The sequence below is a fragment of the Mus caroli genome, unplaced genomic scaffold (assembly GCF_978045245.1).
Source record: "Mus caroli unplaced genomic scaffold, Mus_caroli_1 scaffold_9, whole genome shotgun sequence".
NCBI lineage: Eukaryota > Metazoa > Chordata > Mammalia > Rodentia > Muridae > Mus > Mus caroli.
The window spans coordinates 70,892,728-70,917,693 of NW_028227264.1; the positions used below are offsets into that span (position 1 = coordinate 70,892,728).

At 40.3% G+C, this 24,966-nt stretch overlaps 1 protein-coding gene across 1 annotated transcript; it reads left to right on the forward strand.

Moving 5' to 3' along the window:
• The first annotated feature begins 4,557 nt into the window (after positions 1 to 4,557).
• On the forward strand, positions 4,558 to 24,743 carry Zwint (ZW10 interacting kinetochore protein). Its single transcript, XM_085842875.1, has 8 exons — positions 4,558 to 4,686; positions 5,690 to 5,780; positions 5,953 to 6,076; positions 6,242 to 6,408; positions 6,529 to 6,585; positions 6,754 to 6,893; positions 6,974 to 7,096; positions 23,740 to 24,743. The coding sequence occupies exons 1-7, from the start codon at positions 4,628 to 4,630 to the stop codon at positions 7,092 to 7,094; spliced, it is 759 nt and encodes a 252-aa protein (XP_085699001.1). The 5' UTR covers positions 4,558 to 4,627; the 3' UTR covers positions 7,095 to 7,096; positions 23,740 to 24,743.
• Positions 24,744 to 24,966: the final 223 nt, after the last annotated feature.

Sequence of the window (24,966 nt, forward strand, 5' to 3'; positions counted from 1 at the left end):
CCTCTGAACATCATTTTCTAGACCTACTTTGAGTCACCTTCTTCCAAGTTAAATGTGTTAAGAGAAATGTTTACATTATTTTAATATTAAAAATAACAAGTTATCAAAAGTAGGAACTGTGTGTTTATCTATTCAGGCTTAACTTTTTTGTTTGTTTGTTTTTGAGACAGTGTCTCACTACGCTTGTCATTACATTTAGATCTCATAAAGCATTTGTAGCTAACGTTATGCTAACACTGACTTTCTGAGTAGCTGTTCAGGGAAGAGCAGTGATAATTGTGTCTGAGATAAATGTTAAGCATCTGAGCTGCTATTTCTTCTGTGATTCGCCATTGAGTGGTGATGTCAAATCAACTTAGCACTTACCTAAATGATAGAGGGTAAGATAGTTCTTTTCAAAGTGAATTCAAAGATTTGTGAAGATAAGGCAATACATATCCCTTTAAAAGTAGGTGGAAAGCAACCAGAACAAAACTGAATGGATAATCATTATAATGTATACCACATTGAGTTTGGGACATAAAAATGATTCCTTTGATTTTCAAGCTTCCCTAATAGTGCTTTGGCTCATTTCTGCCAGGAAACATTGAGTAAAAAGCTGGAGGGCTAGACTGATTAGGAAGGATTCGATGGGTTTGAAGAAGGGATTTGCTTTTGGTGAGTCATCCTTTCTCACAAGAGCTTGCAATTCAGGTCAGGTGGTCCGTGTCCAAATTGCATAGATGCTGAGCATAGCAAGAGGGATGACAGGCTGAACAGGGAATTGAACAATGTGTGAGGCAGAATCTATTCATCTGGAACCAGCAACCCAAGACAAGAATCCCCTTAGGAGCTGCAATTTATATGCTAAACAAGGAGCTCCCCCCTAAACCGTAATGGAATACCTTGGTCTGGAAATTCCAGAAAGAGCAGTTGTAGCTAACGTTATGCTAACACCAGCTTTCAGAGTAGCGGTTCATGGAAGAGCTGTGATATTGTTTCTGAGATAAACGTTAAGCATCTGGGCTGTTATTTAATTGTGACTTCGGTGAAAGTCACAATTAGAGCTTTAAGCGTATTGATTAAATTGAGAGTGAAAAACGAGTAACAACAAACCTCAAAAGGGCAGTATCATTACTCACAGGAAATGTCCCCTTAACCAGAAGATGTTACCGCAACCGGAAGATGTTACAACCCGAAGATGTTCCCGCAACCGGAATAGAGCAGTTTATTAAGAAATTAGTCTAATTCATGTTTTACTCCTTATAGCATCCTCTAAGTTATTACGGAAAAGGATGCTTCCCAAGAAGTTTCTGCTGTTTTAACTAATTCTGCTTTCATGTACCCATGACTCCTACCGGAAACTGACAGACATAGGAATTCAAGTGTTAGTACGCCTATAACAGACAAAAGTGAGAGATGTTTAAATACCTTCTATGGTTTCCCATAGGAAAATTTCTCATAATTATTATAAAGAAATGTTCTCAGCCTTAGTCCCCTTAGTAAATGACAAAATGAAATTCTCGATTAAGTAAATTATTCAAGGTCATCCCTGTACTAGATGGTCTAACCCAAGCTGGAATTGATTTTCTATTATTCCCGAGCATGTTCTTTTGCATTGGTATGAATCATGTGACAAACAAGCTAATTAAAATCTTCTGTAATGGGAAAAAATCACACTCTTTGATGAGAGATGCCTCTCTTAACTAATATTGGGCTTTGACTAAAGGATATACTTAGATAACATTAAGATAACTAAAGTGCTGGGCATTTTAAGTGCTGGGTCTTAAGACTAGAGCATATTTTAGGAATCTGTGCGTATTACCACATCTGTTCCTTGTCTGAACCTATCCATTAATATTTTATAAATGTTTAATATTAAGAAAAGACATATTTCCTCACATAGCTACCATACCTGGTACTTTCTACTCTTCTGTACATATTCACATTTGCAGATGTCACTTTTCCATATACCTAATGCATTTTATCTTTCTTATAGAGGTGAATCTGGAAAAAAAAATCACTTCTACTTCCAGGCTAAAAATGCCTCTAGTTACCTGTCAGTTTTGAAGACTGTTTGCTGCATATAGAAACCAAGGTCAATTTGCTTTTTCTTTGAAGTTCTTTTCCCTCCCCTTATTTACTGGAGTATATCTAACAAAATGCTTCCTATATTTATTATTTTGTTTTTCTACATGCAGCTGTTTTCCTTCTTTTGACAGCTGCTTATGGTATTTTCTTTTATTAATGGTCTTGGATTAAGTTAAGTAATTATGGTATGCCGTGACAGTTTCATTCATGGCTCTTGTGTTAGGGCAGTGGTTCTCAACCTGTGGGTCGCAACTCTTTCGGGGGTTTCAAAATGACCCCTTCATGGAGATTGCCGAAGATTCATCGAAACCACAAATATTTACATTATGATCCATGACAGTTGCAAAATCCAGTGATGAAATCGCAACAAAGTGATTTGAGGTGTTTTGGTAGTTTTAGATTTATAATTAAATTTCCATGTGGGGGTTGTTGCATTGTTTCTTTGCTTTTTTTTTTTTTTTCCTTACCTCATTGTCTTGCACTCAGGAACTTTATTTAAAAGGATATTAAGCTGTAAGAACTTGTGTCTCAGTTTACTAGTGTTGGTCCTAAGTCGTTTCATTTGTTTAAAAAGATGCTCATTTTGTGTGGTTCCTATGCTTTAAAACTTATTAATTTGATTTCCATGTTTAATCTGCCACCGAGGCCATCGAATTTCACATAGTACAATGTCCACCTTGATAAGGTTGGCAGGTCTTTGTCTAGTTTCACATCTGTAAATAACAGCTTTATGGACATTTGTTTCTAGCATAAAAATCACCTTTTATATATCTTGTTCAACATTCACCGTAATCTAATTTTAGAACATTTCTATTAAACCCTTTAAAAGAAACTATTCCTTTACAGTTCCTCTCAATGATTTCTCCTTACCTTACTTTCTCTTCCCTCTCCTATCTATGGGTCAAGTATTAATTCACTCTTTGCTTTCATTGATTTGCCTTATTTGTATATTTTACATAAAAGAAATAATCAGGCTGGGCGTGGTGGAGCACGCCTTTAATCCCAGCACTCAGGAGGCAGAGGCAGGCAGATTTCTGAGTTTGAGGCCAGCCTGGTCCACGGAGTGAGTTCCAGGACAGCCAGGGCTACACAGAGAAACCCTGTCTCGAAAAACACAAGAAAAAAAAAAAAAAAAGAAAAGAAAAGAAAGTTAAAGAAAAAGAAAGAAAGAATCAAATCTGCAATTTTGTTTACCTGGCTTCAGTTTTTCAAGGTTCACTGCTAGATTCCCATACAATAATACCCCATTTTTGTTATTATAAATTTGTATTCCATTTACAGTAGTTCTTCTCATTCCTTGTGTCATGACAGGTTTGTTCTACTTTTGGCTCTTACAGATTTCGTGTATTGTGTGCATTTTTGTGTTTATATGTTGACTTCCTTTGTAATTATACTTGGAAAATTATGGATCATCCAGGAATTCTATGTTTAACCCTTTGAGGAAACATTGTTTTCAAAACACATATGTGAGTTTATATTCCCAGCAGTAACATGAGAGTTCCTCTTGCCCACATCTGTAGCACATCTTGGTTTCTGTTGACTCCTTCTCTGGAACACAAAGATGTTCTGCTTGTCTGCTGTCTTAACATCCACTTCTGTTCTAAACAGTGACTTATTCATCTAATAATGAATTTTCTTTTAGTCACGCCTGGGAATGACTAAGCAAAGATCAGGAATTGTAAGCCGAACCTATTGCTTGGTGATTTTTTTTTTTGTAACCTCATCTTCATGATTGCAGTCTAGTCGGTCTCACATTTAAGGGATTGTTAAGGCCTCATTCCTTTAATCTGTTAGATGGTGCCACAGCAGTGCTCAACGTAGGGTTATTTATTGCCAGTCGCAAGGCGACACTTCTCAGTGGTGTATCTGCTCACCATAGAGTAGGCATTCTTCAATACCAATCTGTGAAAATGGTATCTAATATCGACTCTGCTTTAATCTCCAAAGCATCTTTAGAAATCCCTTTGGGAAATTTCCTCAGATACAGCTCAGGATTCAGCAGAGTATTTCAGAAAGCTGCTGGCCCCGGGTTCTCTAGGTGCAGCCTTCTTTCTCCCCCTTCTGCATTCTGGCAACCAACGCCCACCCTCACTTTCAGCTGGGACTTGTCCACACAGGAGAACCAGCTGGAATCTCTGAGTAAGATCTTTAAAAGCACAATGTTTTGAACTCATATAGTATTTACTTATAAGATCAGTATTCTTCAGCGTCGTGGAGGAGAGGCCCACTTCCTTTCTTCCGCAGCAGTACATTTAATGGGAAAGCGTGACTACTGGAACAGATAATAGCCTTTTTCCGGTGTCTACATCCACCAAATTTTGCTTTCTCACTGTCTGGCCTTCAGCTACCAGTGCTTCCTACTGCGCAGGCTCAGAACCTCCAGCCAGCCCCCAGAGCCGAAAAACGCCTACGCGTGCGTAGGGGGGCGGGACCGGAATCGACTCCGGCCAATGAAAAGAGGTGACGTCATTTAGAGTCCTGCCCACTTACCCAGAAACCAATCTCGACCTAGGCGGGCAGTCCAGGAGAATCCAAAGGCGTGGTGGGCGACAGAACCATGGCGGACGCGGAGAAAAACGCTGTTGCGGAGAAAAACAACGCTGTTGCGACGAAAGAGTGAGTGTGGAAGGCGAGGGCCTGGGGCGGCGGCTCGGGCAGTGGCGGCGGAGGGACAGTGGCGCCCTAGTTCAGGAGTGCGACTTCTGAGGGATCTTGTCACCCTAGCTGAGGAGTGCGGCCCCCGAGAGAGGATGTCACCGGGATTCTGGAGTGTAGGCCCCAGGAGCAGTTTCAATTAGAAAAGATGATGCAGCTTGAAAAGACTGTCATCCTACTCAATGAGTGCGGCCTTTGAGCGTTGATGTCGCCTCAATTCAGGAGTGCAGAATTTGACTGTGTGGCAATGTCTCTATTTTGGAGTGATGCCTATTAGGGTCTTTGTGACATTCTGCTGCAGGGGTATGACTAAGCAGGGACTTCTTTCTGTATGCGGAGTGATACGTCTGGATGGCTGACGTAGGTCACCTTATGTCGGATGCTGCCTTTGAGGGACATTACCTCACCCACCCTGAGCCCTGTGGCGTAGTATTCTAAAAAAGCCAGTTCCATTACAGATGTCGTAACCAACCCTTTACCATTCTAGGACCTTCTGTCATAACCTTCTTCTTTAGTATTTTTTATCTATATCTCTGTCCTCTAGTGGATTGTTCCAGCCAATCTGGAAAGGCTGGGTGGGTTACACATCATACATTCTGAGCACAGCCATTACTAGCATGTCTTCCAAGGCTTGCCTGAGCTTTGGCTTTTCTCTGTTTCTGTATATATGGCCCTGCTGCTTTCAGACTGATTCTTCCAGTTTTTACCCATTGTGACACCCCCTATTTAAACACGTAGTCATGTCTGCACAGTCCCTATCCTCCAGTATTTCAGGTGATTTCCTCATGGCTCTTAGTTGCTACTGTATGTTGTCCAGGTACATGGTGTTTCTGATCTCAGCCTAAAGTCCCTTAAGACCCTTGGGTAGCCTCTGAGCATTGGCACCCTCCTGACATAGATGCCAGTGCATATGTTCCTTCGCACTCGTGTGGTACCCTAGCACAATCTTACTCATGCCTTACAGGGTTCTAGCTGAGGCAGCAGCCATTCTAGAACCTGTAGGCTTGCAGGAAGAAGCAGAGCTGCCTGCCAAAATCATGGAGGAGTTTATGAGGGTATGTATGTACAAAGTGGGACCCAGCGTTTCAGAAGACTGGGGGTGGGGGAGGGGGGCTGGTCCTGGGATAGCCTCTTGAAATAGTGGGCAGCAATGGGGAAGAACAAAATGGCTGGCCTCTAGTACCAGAAGGCAAGACTAATCCCTGCTTCTGTCCCCACTGTAAACAGAACTCGCGGAAGAAAGACAAACTGCTTTGTAGCCAGCTTCAAGTAGTGAACTTCTTACAGGCTTTTCTGGCTCAGGAGGATACTGACCAGAACGCAGATGCTTTGGCTTCTGAAGATGCAAGTCGTGAGTAGGCTTCCGTTTGTAGGCAGGGTGTGGTCTGAATGGTTGAAGGGGGAAGATGTGAGCTATGCCTGTGTCTGGCTCACGGGAAGGCTGTGATCGAGAGCTGTAGAAGGCTGGCCGCAGGCATGACTCACTCGTGTTCTTGTTCTTTGTGGCCCACCTTAGGGCAAAAGGCAACTGAAACTAAGGAGCAGTGGAAGGACATGAAGGCCACATACATGGATCACGTGGATGTCATAAAATGTGCCCTGTCTGAGGCCTTACCCCAGGTTAAAGAGGCTCACAGGAAGTACACAGAGCTTCAGAAGGCTTTTGAGCAACTCGAGGCTAAGGTATACCTAGAGAACTTGAGGGGACGCAGGCCTGGAGGAAGGAGAGGGTAAGCTGGGTTGGACCTCGATGCTCTCTCCACAGATCAACCCTAAGAAGGAATGTCCTTTCTCTCCCTGCAGAAGCGGGTCCTTGAGGAGAAACTTCAGCTGGCTCAGAAGCAGTGGGTACTGCAACAGGTGGGCTCTGACTCTCTCTAGGCTCTTCTCTGTCTTGAAGTGACAAGGTATCTCTGCCTGTCAGTGAGTCTGAGCCTCAAGCTCTGGCTAAGCAGGGGAGATGGGAGATATGGCAGGGGCTGAGAGGAGCATGAGGTGAGTCACGGCCCTGCATTCTCACCCCTTCAGAAGCGTCTGCAGAATCTGACAAAGATTTCTGCAGAGGTCAAGAGGCGCCGGAAGAGGGCTCTGGAGAAGCTTGACGGATCCCATCAGGAACTGGAAACCTTGAAGCAGCAAGCGGGACAGGAACAGGAGAAGCTGCAGAGGTGAGGTTGGAATCCTGGGTTGAAGCCTCAGGCAGTGTACCCAAGACTCGTGTCACTTCCCACAAACTCTGTCCCTCTAGGAACCAGAGCTACCTCCAGCTGCTGTGTTCCCTGCAGAATAAGCTGGTCATCTCTGAGGGCAAGGCTGAGGAGAAAGATGTCAAAGGGCGAGCCCTTACAGCCAAGTCCAAATCTCCTTAAAGGTAAGCCCGTTTCCTAACCACCCTCCCTTGTCCCCAAGCATGGAAGAACAGGGAAACATGGGAGATAGCAGTGTCGACTTGACAAGATTGAAAGAGGAGCCGGGAACTTGATCTTACTCCCTGCCGACACCCTCCATTGATAGCTCTCTGGGTGATAGCTGTGTGCACAAGATCCTGCAACAGATAGAAGCCAACTCAGAATGTGGTGTGCTTGAACTGCCAAGATGGAAATCCTCGCCCTCTGAACTCTAGATCTGAGGAAGTGAAAAGGTGGAAAGAACAGGATGGTTAAGATTTTCAGACCCCAGATTAGGTACAAACCACACCCAAACACGTGTTGTCACCAAGATTCTTTATTAAGCAGGGAAGAACATTAGTGTCTGCTTTCTGACACAGGCAGAAAAACAGCAGCAAATGACCTCACAGGTATAGTTTTTAAGAAGAGAAAAGTGAGGGGTTGGTTTGGGTTAAAATGGGTTAGGATGTGGGGGTGGTGGGGGTGGTGGTTGTATATTTTGATTGGATATCTTAATTAGATAAGCCAAAGGGAGCCTTTGATTGCTGGACTATCTATTTTTAATTAGACAGGGAAAATAGTTGTAGCCTCAATGTAGTCTTTGTTAAACATTTTTTATTTGTTTTCCATTGGATTGTGATTGTTCCTTTTTTCCACTTATGTCTTTAATGTACTTGTTTTGTTGAGGTCTGAGAGAAGTGGGTTCAAGTTTTCAGCTGTGGCCCTTAATGTACTCATGGTTCTGTTGGCCACTTTATCTCCACAGAAATGCCTTTGACTGGAAATACAGCATTTTTAATATTAATATAACCTCTGCAGTTCCCTTGCTTACCTTTGCCTTGATTTCAACCTTGAGTTTTAGTCTTACTCAGTCCTATGTCTGTCAGTTGTATGCATGTGTAGGGCCACGGTTTACAAATTGGGTTCAGTAATACTTTAAGGAATCTTTAAGATTTCATATTCTCATGTCTGTAATGAAAAGGATTTGATGTTTGTGCCATTATACTGTAATTTCTATTTTTTGGTATTCTTAGTGCCTTCGCTTTAATGTGTTGTTTGGTTGGTATTTCTTTCATCCTTTTCATTCCTTAGAAGGTCTTCTCTGTAAGTTCAGCTATTATTAGCCTAAAGTTATATGTGAAGGATATTGATCCTTTTCTTAAGCACAGAATGAACCCTGGAAGGCATTACCATGGATACAGCACCCTACCTTTAGCTAATACAGTTGTTCATTCTACTACTTCTATCCTTTATATTCTCACATATTAAAATTTTAGCCATTCAATGCTATATCCATATCTGAATATGGATTTTGAAATTCCCCTCTCTGGATTTTACATTGCATTGCTTTCCTATAAAGTAACTTCATCATTAGGAAATGTTTCATAATTTCCTTTAGAAATTTGTCTTTATTACTTTTCTATTAGTGTGAAGAGACTCCATGATCAAAGCAACTTATAAAACAAAAAAGCATTTAAGGTAGGGCTTGGTAAGGTTTTGGAGGGTGAGTTCATGCACAGTATTTATGGCAGGGAGCATGAGAGCAAGCAGGCAGGCAGGCATGGCACTGAGCAATAATGAGGGCTTACATCTAGCCCACATGCAGCAGGCACAGAGAGGAGAGACTGGGGCAACTAGCCTGGCTTTGAAACCTCATACCCTACCCAGTGTCACACCTCCAGAAGGCCACACCCAATCCTTCCAAAACAGTGCCACCAAGTAGAGACCAGACATTCAAATATGTGAGCCAGTGGGGCCCATTCCCATTCAAATCACCAGAGTACAAAAGACTTTATAGGATGAAAATACTTTTGTTTCATCCTCAAGGTGCATTTCTGACTCTCATTGTTTCCTCTGAGAAGTCAGCTATACATTTCACAGCTCTTTCTGTAGTATACTTTTCTGTTTTCTAGCTTTATGAAAGTAAAATAGAAAAAACAGGATATAGTATTAAGGTATACAACATATTTTGATATATGAATATGCTATGAAATGATTAAATTAAGCGTAATAATGTGTTTCTTCACATACTCTCCTGCACTGAGAGTACGAAAGATGCACTCAGCAGGTTTTAGATACAGTAAACCAACGTGTCCTGGTGCCTGCGCTATACAGTAGACTGCCAGAACTCACCCATAGGTTCCTACTCTCCCTGGCTGCTCACAATCCTTTTTTCCATTCTGTCGTTTTATTATGTTGTAAATAGTTGAGAATATGCTTTTATCAACAATTCTAGAATATTCTCAGCCTTGTCTTTAACGTCCACACTGTTGGGTTATTCTAAAGGAGCAATCTGATCAGTTACCTATTTAAACATTTTTTTTTAAAGTTGTATTCCGTCTACTTGGAATTTTAGTTTTCTTTTTTTAAATATTTATTTATTTTATGTATATTAGTACACTGTGGCTGACACACTAGAAGAGGGCATTGGATCCCATGACAGATGGTTGTGAGCCACCTTGTGGTTGCTGGGAATTGAACTCAGGACCTCTGGAAGAGCAGTCAGTGCTCTTAACCTCTGAGCCATCCATCTCTCCAGCCTAAATTTTAGTTTTCTTAACTGTCGTAATTGTATGTTGCTATCCATGATTCAGTCATTCATCTGTTTCTTGACTTTGGAATTTTAAGTTCCATTTTAAGATATTATATTGGAGCCCAGTATCGTGCATTTACTTGTTTTTCTGTCTAACAAGTGATGCTCACAGCAGTTTTGTGGTCTTTGTTGGCTAGGTTACTAGTTTGCAACTTCAGCTCATTGACACACTGCCTTTTTGCATGGTCCCATTTGTTTATGTTTGAGTAACCCTACCTTTGTTTTTGGCAATATGTTTTGCTTCATACACAGTTGAAAGGACTGGGCTAGTGGCTCATGGTATCTTGTATAAACCAGTGTGTAACTTGTAAAACATTTAAAGTATGCATTTTTGGCATTCCTTATATCTGTATGCTATCCTAGTTGATATTTTTGTTGTCTGGATGATTTTTTTCTCTTCTCATTAGTATTTCCCAGAAGGCTTTTGTTTTGTTTGTCTTTCCAAGCTCTAGCTTTAGGCTATGGGTACAGATGATGCTGTAAGGCTCTACATCTAATTCATAGCTCCAGAAAGTAATAAGAGAAATGACAGAATACCTCAGAGTTTGGCCCTTTTCACTGCTCTTTTTTTTTTTTTTTTCATTATTTGTTATTTCCTTTCCTTTGGCATATATTTTAATATTTGAAATTATAGGCAATATTTTGTAGGTAAAAAATATATGCCTTTTCGTTACTGTATAGGGTCATATGTTTTATCAAGGGATTGTTATTTTATAAATTTTTTCTTCCAAACTTAGGTACCCAAAAGTACACTAAATTATCAATCATAGCATTAGAAATTCCTACTATCTTTGAAAATGGGAATTCTTGTTTCACTGTTAGTCCTCTACCATTTCTGAGATGAATGCATTTCATCCCTAAATTACAGAATTAATGTAACTTGCATTAAAATGTCTCCTTGTTGAGCCTTTTTTTTGCGTCTTTTTTTATGCATAAGCTTTGAAATATTAGAGTGTGAAATGGAATACAGGAGATTCAAATGAGAACAGGCAGAAGTAGTAGGAAGACAGGAGTCCTGTACCAGGGAGGTTATAATACAGCAGAGGAAGTGGTGAATCTAAGAGCTTGTACCCTCATTGCTATATAGAGTAGTAGTCTTCATCCAGAACACACAGAACCCACTGAAGAAGTTTCTTTGACACAAAATCTTCGGTTGCATTTTAACTCCAGAAAGTCACACCACCAGTATTTCGGTTCTTGGTAAAATGTTCATTAGAAAAAAACAAACTATGTGCTTCCATCCTATTGCTTTTGAGGCTGTAATGCCAGTAGCAGAAACTCTGAAATCCACTTCAGGCAATTAGATACTACATGAAAGCAGTGTTGGAGTGGTAACAAGATGGAGCCTCTTCTTTGCAATGTTGCTATGTTGAAAAGCCTACTTTAAAAGAATACAGTGTAACTGAACTGCCAGCATATTACACTCATGGATAATGACTAAAGCAGTCGAATGTCTCTTGTATTCCTAGATGGTGGTAGTTACCAATTTAAAAAATAAAAGATGCCTCTGAAAAATATGGAATCACATATTTTATAGTAGATCCTTCATGGTAATAGTAACCAAGGGTTTATGAATGTTTGGAAGCAGTTTGAGTGATGCAAAATCATTTCTTGTGTCTGAGTAATAATAATCTACCTATCATGGATGTAGGAGGTAATTGAATGTCTGAGGAAAAGAACCCCCATCTGTATACAAACATAGCCAAGGGCTGTGTTTACATACTGTTTAGACAGTGTGTGTGTGTGTGTGTGTGTGGTTTGTCAGTCTGTCTAATGACTTTAACACTTAGGTTCAACAATATTCTTGGATTCCTTAAATTTAAAGCTAAGAGGACATATCAAGTGCCTCTGACATGAGTGGTACTCGAGATAGGCTACTTTAGTTATTTTGAGAAATTAGTCAAAAATTTTATTCAGTGGAGTTAAGGAGATGGGCCATTTGGCAATATGCTTTATGTGCAAGTGTGAAGATCAGAGTGCAGTGCCTCTCAACTATTTCAAACAAGCGAGACTGCTGACGAAAGCTCCTTGTGATCCCAGTGCTGGAGAGGTCAAGCCAGGCACGTCCCTGGTGCTCTGAATCAGCAAGCTGCAGGTTCAGTGTGACACTCCTATCTCTTCAAAACAAGGTGGACACCACCTGAGGAATGACACCAAAGGCTGTCCTTTGAAATCCACACACATCCACATGTATACAAAGTACTTATGGCAACACTTGATACCATTAGAGGTTTTCTTTTTATTACCTTTTTCACAATCACTGATCTATTTAGGAACTAATTTACTCCCTAAATTAAGCTCCATTGGTATGGGTGTTTTGATTGAAAGAGTGACAGTTACTAGAAAAAATGTGTCACAGCAAGGAAAGGGTGGTACATAGGTGATTCTTACCAAGCATCATTGTCAGGATTTTGTTGCTATGGTGCCTCAGATAAACAAATTGACGGAACCCAAATCTGTGTTCATGGCTTCAGAAGCTTCAGATCCCAGTCAGTTGTTTCCTTGTTTTTGGGAATGTGAGAGCATTTCTGGGATTGCTGATGCTGTTTATCATTGCAGAAGAGTGTGATGCAAGGGAGTGTCTTACCTCCTAGAAATCAAGAGACGGAGGGTGCATGCATATCTGTGTATGCCTGCTTATGTGCAAACACAGATATACCCTCTTAAGACTTGCTCCTAGTCACCCATTTCCTCCACATAGGATCCACCTCCCAATCCATTCAGCCCTCCTGATCTAGTCGCCTCTCCATCAGCAATTAGGTCTTAGGCCTTTAGCACACGAGCCCTTTTATGACCTATTTCATATATAATGCATAACAATCACTATTGATAGTGTATCTTTTGAGGAAGGATAAACAGTGAGGTTTCATATGTCCAAAGCATTACTTTTCCATAAGTTAGAAACACATTAAATATGTTTTTTATTTAATATTACTTTGTAAGTTTAGTTTATAAAGCTGGTTCATTTTTTTCTCTAGGTGCTTAGTGGCTAATATGAAAGAATTTCATATGTATATAAAATTATATATTCTGCATGTATTCATATGCATTGTATTTGTGAACTGTCAGTTGTTGGGTTTTTTTTCCTCTTAGGCTATTCTGCCTTATTTTTTTAAAGACTCATTTCAGTCATAAACTTGGAAACTATAGGAATCTTGTCTAACTTTGTTGCAGTCTTGTCTGTTGTCAAAATTTACTATATTCTTTTTTATTGGGTGTGGTGGTTTGAATATACCTGGCTTGGGGAGTGGCACTATTAGGAGGTGTGGTCTTGTTGGAGGAAGTGTGCTACTGTAGGGCTTTAAGACCATCCTCTTGCCCATTAGCCATTCTACTCCTGTTTGCCTTCAGAACAACATGTAGAACTCTCAACTCATTCTGCACCATGCCTGCCTAGACCTTGCCATTGTTCCTACCTTGACAGTAATAGACTCAACCTCCATATGTGTTTTGAGGAAATCATTACTGAACTGTTTGTGCCTTAAAATATCTCGTAAGTCATAAAATACCACCATGTTTTCAGAAATACTGAACACAGTATTGAATCCGTTGGGTTATACTTGGGAAGATGTACTAAGGTTACACGCTCCCTCGCACACAGGGAATATGACGGTACTAATGAATGCTTTTGCTGACCTGATACATGCTTGTATCAAAGCTCGTAAAGGAGGGAAATCGTTGACATGATGCTTCTGATTTTGAGATATTCTAGCCTCTGAGGAAACTGTTCCCTCAGTTGGTCTGTCTTAGTGAGTCGCTTATGCACATCCATGCAGGCTCGGCTCCCTAACCTGTCCTGCTACACTTACTTAACTGTATCTTCGGCCTCTGTGACTCATACAGCCTGGAGGAGCAGGAGAGAATGAGCAGCATGAATCAAGACTGAATACATTTTTGTATTCTCCTCTCAAAGATTTCATACCTCAGTGGAAAATTTCTTTTTTAAAGATTTATTTAAATGTATATGATTTTTGTTTTTGCATGCATATATGCCTGTGTGCCATGTGTGTGTTATACCCAAGGAAACTAGAAGAGGGTGTTGAATCTCCTAACTATACTTATAGAGGACTTTTAGCAGCCATGTAGGTATTGCGTATTGGGTATTGAACCCGAGTCCTTTGGAAGAACAACCAATGCCCTTAGCTGCTGAGCCTTCTGTCTAGCCCCCAGTGGAAAGTGTTTTACGGTTGAAATGGTTTCCTTTTGTCTACTTTGTGATTTTTCAAAACCACATGGATTTTTAAATGCTTTTATTATTGGCTGTTTTAATTGTCCTTAAAGATTTATTTATTGTATGTGTATATGAGTGTTTGTTTATGTTCCCTTATATGTATGTATGTGCTCCATTGTATGCACCTCTATATAAGGAATCCCGAAGAGATCATTGAATCTCTTGGAACTGGAGTTAGAGATACTTAATGAGGCCCCCAAATGGGCGCTGAGAACCAAACCTGGGTCTTCTACCAGAGCAGCCAATGCCCTTGACTGCTGGTGGTCTCTCTAGCCCCTTAGGCTTTGGTTTGGTTTGTGAAGATTCTCTGTTTCAGCTCCATCTGTCATCTCTCTTCCTCCTCCTTAGCTCCTGCTAAATTGAGAAGTATGCCGGGTAATGTTTACAGAAAGGTTTTCTCATTTGTGACCCTGACCTCAATCATCTGGAAGATTTTATTTACCCATGAACATCCCAAGTGTAATATCTGCTAAAGGTGTGATTAATAATTAAACTGGAAACGTAGATTTTTTTTTTAACTGTAGTTTCTGCATATCTCCAGGTAATTGATTTGCCATAGAAATACTTTCTAAGTGAAATGCAGGAAAAACTTAGTATGAGAAGTCTGTACTGCATCTGTTTCTAAAGGCATTATCATTGTGTGTTTGTGTTTGTGTGTGTGTGTGTGTGTGTGTGTGTGTGTGTGTCTGTCTGTCTGTCTGTCTGTCTCTCTCTCTCTCCCCTCGAGCTCACTCACAGATTCAGGAACACTTGTGTGCACAAGCAGAGGCCAGCCAACTCTTATGACTTGTATTAGGTAGGTGCATAGCACGGGTGCAGTGTTATTTGAAAATAGACTGGGTAAAATATGGTAGAACTGCAGTTAATGATGCCAACATAGCATCCAGAAAGGAAGAAGGAGATATGAAAGCAGTAGCCTTGAGACAGGAGAGCACTTTGTACCTTTGGGACCAGTTAGAAGGCTAAGGGTGAGAGCAGAATAAGGAGATGAGGAACATGAAATACTGCCTGAAGTGCTTACAGCTGGGTCAGGGTAGGCTTTTTGGACTGCGCTTGGCAGTTTAGGTTTTATTCTGTGCTAAGAAGCTAGCAAGGAATTTTAACGAGACAACTGTGTGTATGTGATTTAAAAGAACTTAAAGCTGCTACGTGGATAAAAAAAAGTTTTATGAGGCAAAAGGTGATTGTTTGAATCACGGTAGTGCTTTTGGGAGGAGTGATAGACAGTAAGATGTGGATAGATGTAAGAAGAGCTAACAAGTGTGCACTTTCTGAATTTCTGATGGGAAAACAGCGCTATCAATATTGTATGGCGAATTGAAAGTCAGCAAAGCCTTGTCTGATTGGACAAAATTTATCTAGGCAGGGTCTTACTGGCCTCTCACACCTCTTAAGACACTGTGCCTTGTGTCCAAAGAGAAACTATGATGGAATAAAAGCTAACAGCAGGAAATACCATAGTCTCCTAAGTAAGATGTTGCTGTAGCCGGGGAGAGCTGCAAACTGCTGCTGTCAAGCTGCCTTTCTTCCTTTTCTAGAAATCCTCTTGTCTTGGTTGCTGACAGAAGACTTTGAGGGAGTAGTGATACCTGTGTCTTTGCTTGACCTTGGTGTTCAAGTTTGCCACAGGACATTAGTGGGAAATGCAAGCAGACAAGCATGTAGCTGGGGCTCTGTCGGGGAGATGCCCTGCTGAACCTCCAGATGGAGGCCATCTCCCCACATCTGCATTCCTCAGTGTGCAGGCAGCTGCTCTCCCTGACATGCTAGACTCCTCAAAGGGATGTTTGTCCTTGGTACTCAGCAGTTCTATTGCTTAGAACCAGAAAATCCTAGGATTTGCAGAGAAATAGTTTAAAGGTTATTTTATTAAAAATAAAAATAACCCTAGTATGTCAATAAATATCAAATGTAATCTTTTGGTGGACACTGGGCAGAGACACTTGGAGAGCAGTCACACCGTCAGAGCCATTGATGGTCTGTTATTTTAAGACTTAATCTGATTTAGGAAGATATAATGAAGCAAGAGTTTAAGAACCTTGATCACTGAATTCCATCTTTTTTAGAAACATCTTTTGGTTTGTGTGTGTGTGTGTATACACACTTGTGCATTTGCATGTGCATCTGTCTTTATGTGGGTCTGGGCACATGAGTTACAGGTATCTGCAGAGACCAGAAGAGTGTGTGACATTCCTGGAGATGGAGTTAAAGGACATTTGTGAGCCACTTGAGTGGGTGCTAGAAACAAACTCTGCTCCTTTACAAAAGCAGCAAGAACTCTTTTTTTTTTTTTTTTTTAAAGATTTATTTATTACATGTAAGTACACTGTAGCTGTCTTCAGACACTCCAGAAGAGGGCGCCAGATCTCGTTACGGATGGTTGTGAGCCACCATGTGGTTGCTGGGATTAGAACTCTGGACCTTCGGAAGAGCAGTCGGCTGCTCTTACCCACTGAGCCATCTCACCAGCCCCAGCAAGAACTCTTAAGCAGCAAGCTTTGGACCCCATCTTTCACATAGCAGATGGAATTGTTTTTGGAATTTTGTATTGACTTTGACACAGGCAGGCTTCTTGGTTCGGTTATGGTTCTGAAAAATACTTCTATATTTTATTCTTCACTTTCTTTAAACATATATGTATTATTTAAGATATATGCATATTATATATTATATGTGTATATTATATAGAATGTATGTATCATGTATACACATATATTCTCTTTATATACATTCATATGTATATATACATTTATGTGTGTGTATATATATGTGTGTGTATATATATATATATATATATATATATATATAGTTAGCACAAGTTACAGTGAGAATCTTTAGTGTAGTTAATGTGAATAGTAGCTTTCTCAGATACCAATTCCTATGAAATACTGTGCCAAGGCATTACATGCATTTTTGCAGTATAGCATTTTAGCATTATAAGTCAAAACTTATAGTAGTTTATATTAAAGATAGCTGAACTGGCACTCAGGTATTGAGTAATCTCTTTAGCATGACTAGGTAAGTAATGATGCTGGATTTAGATGCAAAGCTCTGATGCAGCTTCCTGTGTCAGCTGACTGCAGTGAAGGATTCTGTTTGTAAAACTGAGTATTTGCAATCATTTAGTAAGCTAACTAAGAGGAGTACAGCTTTCCCAAAGCTCTCATCAGATCTTATTTTGTGAAATCAGGCCTGTTTTTTCTTCTCATAGTTTTCCCAGCACTCATGATTGTGTTAGGAGAAACAAGTGCCCACTCTTAAGTGCTGTGAAGTCTCTTTGAATTAATAGATGTGGTGGTGCATACTCATAATCGTTATCCTTGGAAGGCCGAGGCATGAGAATCGCTATTAGTTAATGTTTTCCCTGAGCACTATATAGTAAGTACCAGATGAACCTAGATATGGAGTGAGATCTTTTCTCAAATGTTAGTGTACACACACACACGCACACACGTGCACACATGTGCACATGCACTACATACTGTAAAACAAAAAGCTCCTGGGATACCTGGCTCAGAAAGGCTGGCTTGACCACAAGCACTTCCTTGAACTGCCCCAGAGTTCTGAAATCTGAAGTCTAAGATGTAATATGTCAGAACTGGAAATGGCTCCCCTCTGTTGTGCAATCTGGGAGGGAATTTCCTGTCACAATTTCAAATATTTTCCTTTATAAGGGTGAAAACATTGATGGGTGAAATTTGCCTTTTTGCACCGAATTTATGGATCATCTTGAAAAAGAAATGAGTGCTTCCAAGCCACTCAGTGAAGGAGGAGACGAAGCAGCTTTGTAAACCGCAAAGTTAAATCCACCTACTGTACAGCTGTCCTGCAAAGAGAGTGTTGAGTGAGAAGACAGCAGGGAAGGAAGAACATTCCAGGGGAAGTGGCAGTTGCCATGGGGTAGTGGTGGTTATGAAAATGCATAAGTAAAGGAAAATAATTCTGCACTAAGATAAAACAAAAAGCCATAGCGTGAGGACTGAGCCCAGCTAACAGGACACTGGATATGAGCCTCTCTGAGGGAGACATGTCAGTGAGAAGCTTTGAGTCTATAAACTGATACATTTACAAGGACCACATTGACTTCTCTATACAGATTAGACTAGGGATGATAGGTGTGAAATACAGTTATTTAGAATTTATGGTTGTATTAACAAGGTTGAAAGATGACTAAGATCTGGGTTAGGTATTGTTGGTAGAAACGTGGTAAATCTTGTGGTTATTGGATAGATTGAGGCTGTTTTACTTATACCATTGATTGGACGTTAAGTGTTTGAACTATATATTGGGGGAATTCCAAAGTTTCTTTATTCTGAACTGGTAGGATCCAGTTCTGTGCTGACATAAAGAATTGACAGGGCTGGACCTTAACCAAGAAATAGCTTATGGTAGTTGTACTAGGTGTACAATTGAGATTTGTCCAAGTGGCACACTTGACCACTGCATTCATGTGTCTAAGGACCATTGAGCAGATGGGAATTATGCAGCTTCACTCCATCTAGGGCTGAGATGGCTAAGAACACAAACGTATGGCAACAACTAGAGATAGGCTGACATCATCAGCTTCGACACGTGTTATATTACTCATGTTTGTATTTTGAAAGGGACAAAGAAGAGCACTGGTTTGGCCTGAAGCACCTTTTCTACTGAGAATGAGAAGTGGCATGATGTACTTATAGCTTGACAAGTGAGATGGTTTAATGATGTCTTCAAGAGCTAAGCAGAAGGGACTGAAAGAAATTTAGTTAAGATTGAAAGCTGGTTGTGAAGCCTGTTAGGAGATCTTCAGGATGGACGTAGTGAGATGCAGCAAACCGGTACTTTGCCTGAAGAACCTACAACAAGACTTTGTGGCCTGGATTGTTGACCCATTGCATGGATATGGACTTTCTGGGAAACCTTAGATTGTTGGAAACATTTATGGGAATAGGAATCTTTCATTAAATACCTCAATTTTCTTTGTTGTTGATGTTGTTATAGCACAATCTACCTTATTCTGCCTGATTTAAGATAAAGATCATACAAATAGTGCTTGAGATAAGAAAGAACAAGGTGGAAAATGTTAGCATGTGAGAGTTAGCTGCCAAGGATTGTGAGGGCTAGATGGTGAAAAGTTGGAATTGAGCCAAGACACACTGTGATCATAAAATAGGTGGGAGGAGTAGTGAAGATAGATGCTGAAGTATGCCAGGTTTTAGTTTTATTTAGAAAAAACCATAAGCCTTTATTACATTTCTGTGCTAATTATCTGAGCCCCCAAACTTCTCCTCAAATAGTCTGTTTTAAAAGTACAATTTATTTACTTCCATTTATCTGAAGATATGTGCCCTACATTTCTAGTTTGAAAGTGCTCATAGTAAATCTTCGGATAGGTTAGTTAACATCAGCTGATGTCTTTGTCTAATTTTGAGCCTGAGGACACCAGTGATACTTAACTGGGTCTTATTCTGTGCTCTCATTTTAACTTGACTATTGTTATAAAGCCTCATTTCCAAACAAAGTCACAAAGATTTGTAACTATTAAACAGTAAAAAAGTATGCTACATGTATAAGATGTATAAATACTTATCTAAGAGTTATAAAAGAATATTCTGAAACTTACTTGTTTAGTTGCTATTTTATTGCTGTGTGTGTAAGCACTATGACCAAGGCAACTTGTAAAAGAAAGTATTTAAAGGGGGCTTGCTAACAGTTTGATAGGGTCATTAGTTCATGATCATCATGGCAGGAAGCAGGCAGCCATGGAAGCAGTAGCTGAGAGCTTCATATCCTGTTCCACAGCCTGCACTCAGGCATAGTGAGACTGTGCCTGGCACGGTGTTTGAAACCTCAAAGCCCACCACTGAGAGACACCCTTCCTTCAACAAGGCCACACCTCCTAATACTTTGCAAACAGTTCCAGAACAAAACAAAACAAAACAAACAAACAAACAAAAAACCCAAAACAAAACAGAAAAACCCTAGGGAGCAAACATTCAAACATATAAGCCTGTGGGGCCATTCTCATTCAAACCACTATACTTACCACCTGACATTTCCCAGAGAATACTGCATTAACTGTGTCATAGTTACATTGATACTGTCTGTGTAACAACTTTGTCAATATAGCTTGTGATTCCATTCTTAGGCCCCAAATCCTTTGTTGTCATGTGTCATCCTGCAATTAGGAAAATTGATACTAATATCAAAATCATGCCATAGCAAGTTAATATAATGAAATTGGTATCAAATACAAGTGTACGTTATATCTCAATACTTGAGTGGACTTGTATACAAGCTTCAGTGTAGGTGATGCACATTGATCAAAATAGCCTTGAAACGATTATATGTTGACACTAGCTCATAAAGTAGCGAAATTTTATTATGATCTTGCTTAGTGCTATAGATAAATAATTCCCTGTTTTTGTAATTTGTAATGTGAAACTTAGCTGTGGGAGAAAAAGACATGTGAAAATATGCATTAGACAGTTGGTTTCATCACTTTGGATACCTTTGGGTTTAAATTGTATTATCATCCCAGTCTCGGCCTGTAATCCTAGATTGATAACCTAATTAGTGCACCTGAAATACGCTGATGAAAACATGGCCTCCAGGAGGAACAAAGGAACTCCACTCTGCATTTAATTTCAAATTTTTCCTTGTCAGTACAGCTTGGATTTGGAAGAACACCTGACAGCTTATGATCAATGACCCCAATCAAGCATCCTGTCAGAGAGGAGCATGAAATTGATTAAAGGATGTCCCGCGTCTCCCAGAATCCAGGCAGTTGTGGGGAAAAGGCTCAAATAATTCAGATATTTTACTGTAATCCTGATCAAAGAACCATCAAAGATACATGGAGGGTATCATTTCTCTACGTGTTTCAGGGTGACTTTAGGAACTCTGGGTTTTGGATTCAGTCAGCTACACGAGGACAGAACATTATTCTCAGTGAAGGTGAATGTTTTAGCATTCGTTGACAGAATATCCCAAAGCTTGTGTATAATTTAAACTTGAAATTAAGGTGTAGCTTCTAGATAATACCAAGAGACATAGTAACGCAGACATGGGAAACTCAGGGCTCCTCAACCATCGACAAAGTGGGGAATTCTGTGAGTTGGAAAAACATTGTCTTCCCCAGGGGAGAACACACAAATGTGGGGCAAAGTAGGTTGCATTCACACACACACACACAGAGAGAGAGAGAGAGAAGGAAGGCCATGAATTTGGAAAAGAGTAAGGACAGTAGAGGATTGGAGGGAAAAAGAAATCTCAAAAATTAAAAAGAAATTATTAAAAAAAATAATATCAGTTTGTTACAGGCACTAACACAATGTTTAGAATTGTGTGAGTATTGTCCTACAGTCAGGCCACCCTAGGCATGCCGCACAACCTGTGAATCATCCACCATGCTGCTGGAATTGCAGCATGCTCGCGAAGATGCAGGTGCCCGGCTTAATTGAGATACATGACTGTCGAGTGTTGTGGGAAGTTCTGCAAATAAGTATGAGTAAAATAGAGTAAGCTGTAAGTAAGTACAGCGAGGCCTAAGGAAAACTAGATTCAGTTGCTAAGTTACTTTGGGCTTGGGGAAACTAGGGATATAAGGAGCCTGGACTTGATGTAGGGATTGTCCAGCATTCATTCATGTAATAATGCATAATTATGGGCAATCATAATTTTACACTCTGATTGACATTGTGGTAAAATGTAGCAATTAAAACAACCCATTGAGTTTACAAGTGTTTCTCATGTTGTGGAAAAATAAGACAGATTGTTTAATGAGTTACAAAGGCTGAGGTTTCATTTTCGTACTGTGATTGGATTGGCAATCATGGTTCTTAGCAGGTGGTTTACACCATAGTAATATCAGCTTGTGAGGTATATGGGAAGTAGAATGCAGCTAGCCACAAACTGAGAGTGAAAGTAGATTGAAGAGAAGATGACAACTCATTGTGGTGATGCATTAGGCAGGGATTGGGGCCTACGAGGGAGCTGGGTTATCCACACAAACTTCAGTTAACTTATTAGTGGAAGCAACCGTGCCCTAGGGTTTTGAAAGCACCCCAGGTTCTAATCCGGACCAATGCCTTTTCTTTTCTTTTCTTTCTTTTTTTTTTTTTTTTTTTTGGTTTTCTGAGACAGGGTTTCTCTGTGTAGCCCTGGCTGTCCTAGAACTCACTTTGTAGACCAGGCTGGCCTCGAACTCAGAAATCCGCCTGCCTCTGCCTCCCAAGTGCCGGGATTAAAGGCGTGCCCCACCACGCCCGGCCCCAGTGCCTTTTCTAAATACACATTTAATGACTGTCTCAACTGGCACTTGGCCAGGTTTACTTGACTTCCAAGACCATGGAGCATCCAGTATGTATTGTAAATGTTCTGTAGTCACAAAAGTAGCAGTGAAATACAGACACCTGTAGCTCTCCCAAGGCCAGGTTATGACTGCAATGATACTATCTATAGTCAGTATGGGGAGTTCCTCGGGTGTGAGAAAAAACGAAAGGCATCCACTGCTTTGAGAGTAAACAACTTTTGCAGAAAAAACATAAATAACATACGTAAAATAAGTAAATGCATTCTGATTTAGTTGACTATCATTTTGAAGTGTAAAATTGTTCTTGAGACAGCATCTCAAAAGTCCCAGGCTAGGACTCTTAACACATTGACTCGAGCTAAGCACTTAGAAGTTCTAATCCTCCTCCCTCCGAACCTCAGAGGAACTGGGATTTAGGTGTGAGCCACTGCACAGCTTCCCATGGGGAATGTTTAATCTGGAGTTTATTAAAAATATATGAATGCGCTACCATTTTTTTTCCCTCTTGGTACCTATTGTGTACAATGATGTCTGTTCCTAGTTAGCAGTATTTGTTAAGATTTTAATGTATCAGCCATATTGTAATGGTAATCAATGCCAGTATAAATTAAGTTCTGATTTGATAATTTGATTATTTTCTAATTTACCATTTCTAGATTTGAAGTGACTTGTAGTCTCCCTCTGGATAACAATTTATACCAAATGTCCAGTCCACTTTAAAATTGTTGGTACTTACAAAACTCACTGAGGAACCTGCTTATGAATCAAGGAAGGATTAAATATATCACACAGGAATTCTATATGTTATGTAATTAAGCTCTAGATGGGCAGCCTCCTCGAGTGCAAATTTCAATATCTCTGTTTCCCAGTAGGGTTCTGTGATCACTGAGAATCTGATGGCAGCCTGGGGTTTGAGGGAGGGCGGGCGTAAGCAAGGAAATATGCCCACCTAGACCCTGTGTTTTTTATGTTCAGGAGGCCAAGGCAAGAGGATCTCTGAGTTCCAAGCCATTTGGAGTACAGAGCAAGACCCTATCTCAAAAAAGCAATGCAGAAGACAACAAAATATAAAGTTTATAATTGCAAACCTTGGCAAAGGAGGGTGGGTGGAAAGTTGCCAGTGATGGAATTCTATACAGCAGGAGGCTTTTGGATTAATATTGACTGCAAAGTACATATAGGGCCTCTATAAGTACTAGAATTAAACTGCTATGCAGAAGAAAGTTAAAACAGCCCAAATCTTTTCTTTTTTAAATTGAGATCTCTTCCAATGTAAGGTTACCACTGGCAAATTACTAGGCTAAAATAATGGTGATGGTGCTGTGTTGCTGTTCCTGGTATTTTCTAAACACATGATAAATGATAAAATATGGCATGATCAGAATCCTTTACTAATACGTTTTAAGATATTCTTCTGAAATTGCTACAATTTGAAATACTAGATTGAAAATGTTGGCTAGAGGATAATAGTTCACAGAGCTCATTGTAAATTTCACCTTTATTTCCTCAGATGAAAGGATAAGAAGAGAGCCGTATTCATACCCTGCTTGGGCTGAGACCAGAGCGGTTCCTTCACTGTTGTATCTCTAGGCCAAAGCCTGGAACTTTGTTGCCTCTGTACAATCCAATTCTCCAAGCTGATTCAATCTGGCATCTCTTGGCTTTTCAGTGAACTGTTGTGTTTTGTCTCATGCTAACTTTGACAGTATATTCTGGCTTGTTCTGTCTTCACCTGTGTCTAACTTACTGTCCCTGCAACCTGTCTCTGTAAAAGTGTACCAGTGAAACTGTCACACGCATGCACGCACGCACACAGGCACGCATGCCACAACCACCCTTTTCTCTCGCTGATCTTCAGTAGTCTCTCCTCTTGTCCTCTCTTTTTCTTTGTCTTCTCTCCCTACCAGATGTGAAAGCAACTTTATGCACCTGATGTAATTGTTGCCTCAGAGGATTACTGCTGCGTAAGTTCACCCTTTGTAGTTATTAAACTCTGGCTGGCTGGGTCAACTCAGCTGTACTGGTTCATAACCTGACTTCAGGTTGACTGATTCAAAGGGGCCTCTCTTGGCTTCTCACTGAACTGCTCTGCTTGGAAAGTCTGATGAACTCCAGGAACAGAACTGTACTGACTGCCCTGACTCAACTGAACTCAACTACACCAAATTCATTGGTTCTCTCTCCTGTACTGCTCTTAAGTAGCCTCTCTTTCCTGTGCTGTCCTCCTGAGTCGTGCTGTCAAATCTCTCTCTGATTCATCACTTTGCCCCTCAATTAGACTGGCAATTTCAAACATGGCACTTAACATTTCAGTTGTAGTCACTGAATACTGCATTCCGAACTTGAGTCTATTGAATCCAGAATGTGAATCCATGCCTTTGTGACTGTGACCTCACTCTCTTCAGTATTGTGTAAAAGTTTTAGGAACTCTCCAAGTAAATACTTGGTAATTGCTCATTGATAGAACAGAAAAATGCTGTGTAGATAATAAATAAACATATAACTATAAGATTATCCAGTGTCCTTGTCGCATTTTGTATTCTTTAAAGTATTTAGAATACTGGAATCAACCAATGCCTCTCCCAAAAAGGCTCAGTGTGCAGCATGTTTACTGATGTGCAAGTTCAGCAGTGAGGCATGTCCTTGCAACTCCAACCCTCTGGAAAAGAAAAAGTTGTAGAAGAATCTAGAAACAGCCAGAATACTTCCTCTCGTGTAAACATTTGTGGAGTTGATT

Excerpts from the sequence above, each read along its gene's own strand:
- Zwint (XM_085842875.1), top strand. The coding sequence starts at position 4,628 with ATGGCGGACGCGGAGAAAAACGCTGTTGCGGAGAAAAACAACGCTGTT. Across the intron at positions 5,781-5,952 it reads TCATGGAGGAGTTTATGAGG|AACTCGCGGAAGAAAGACAA; the intron begins GTATGTATGTAC and ends CACTGTAAACAG. Across the intron at positions 6,586-6,753 it reads AGCAGTGGGTACTGCAACAG|AAGCGTCTGCAGAATCTGAC; the intron begins GTGGGCTCTGAC and ends TCACCCCTTCAG.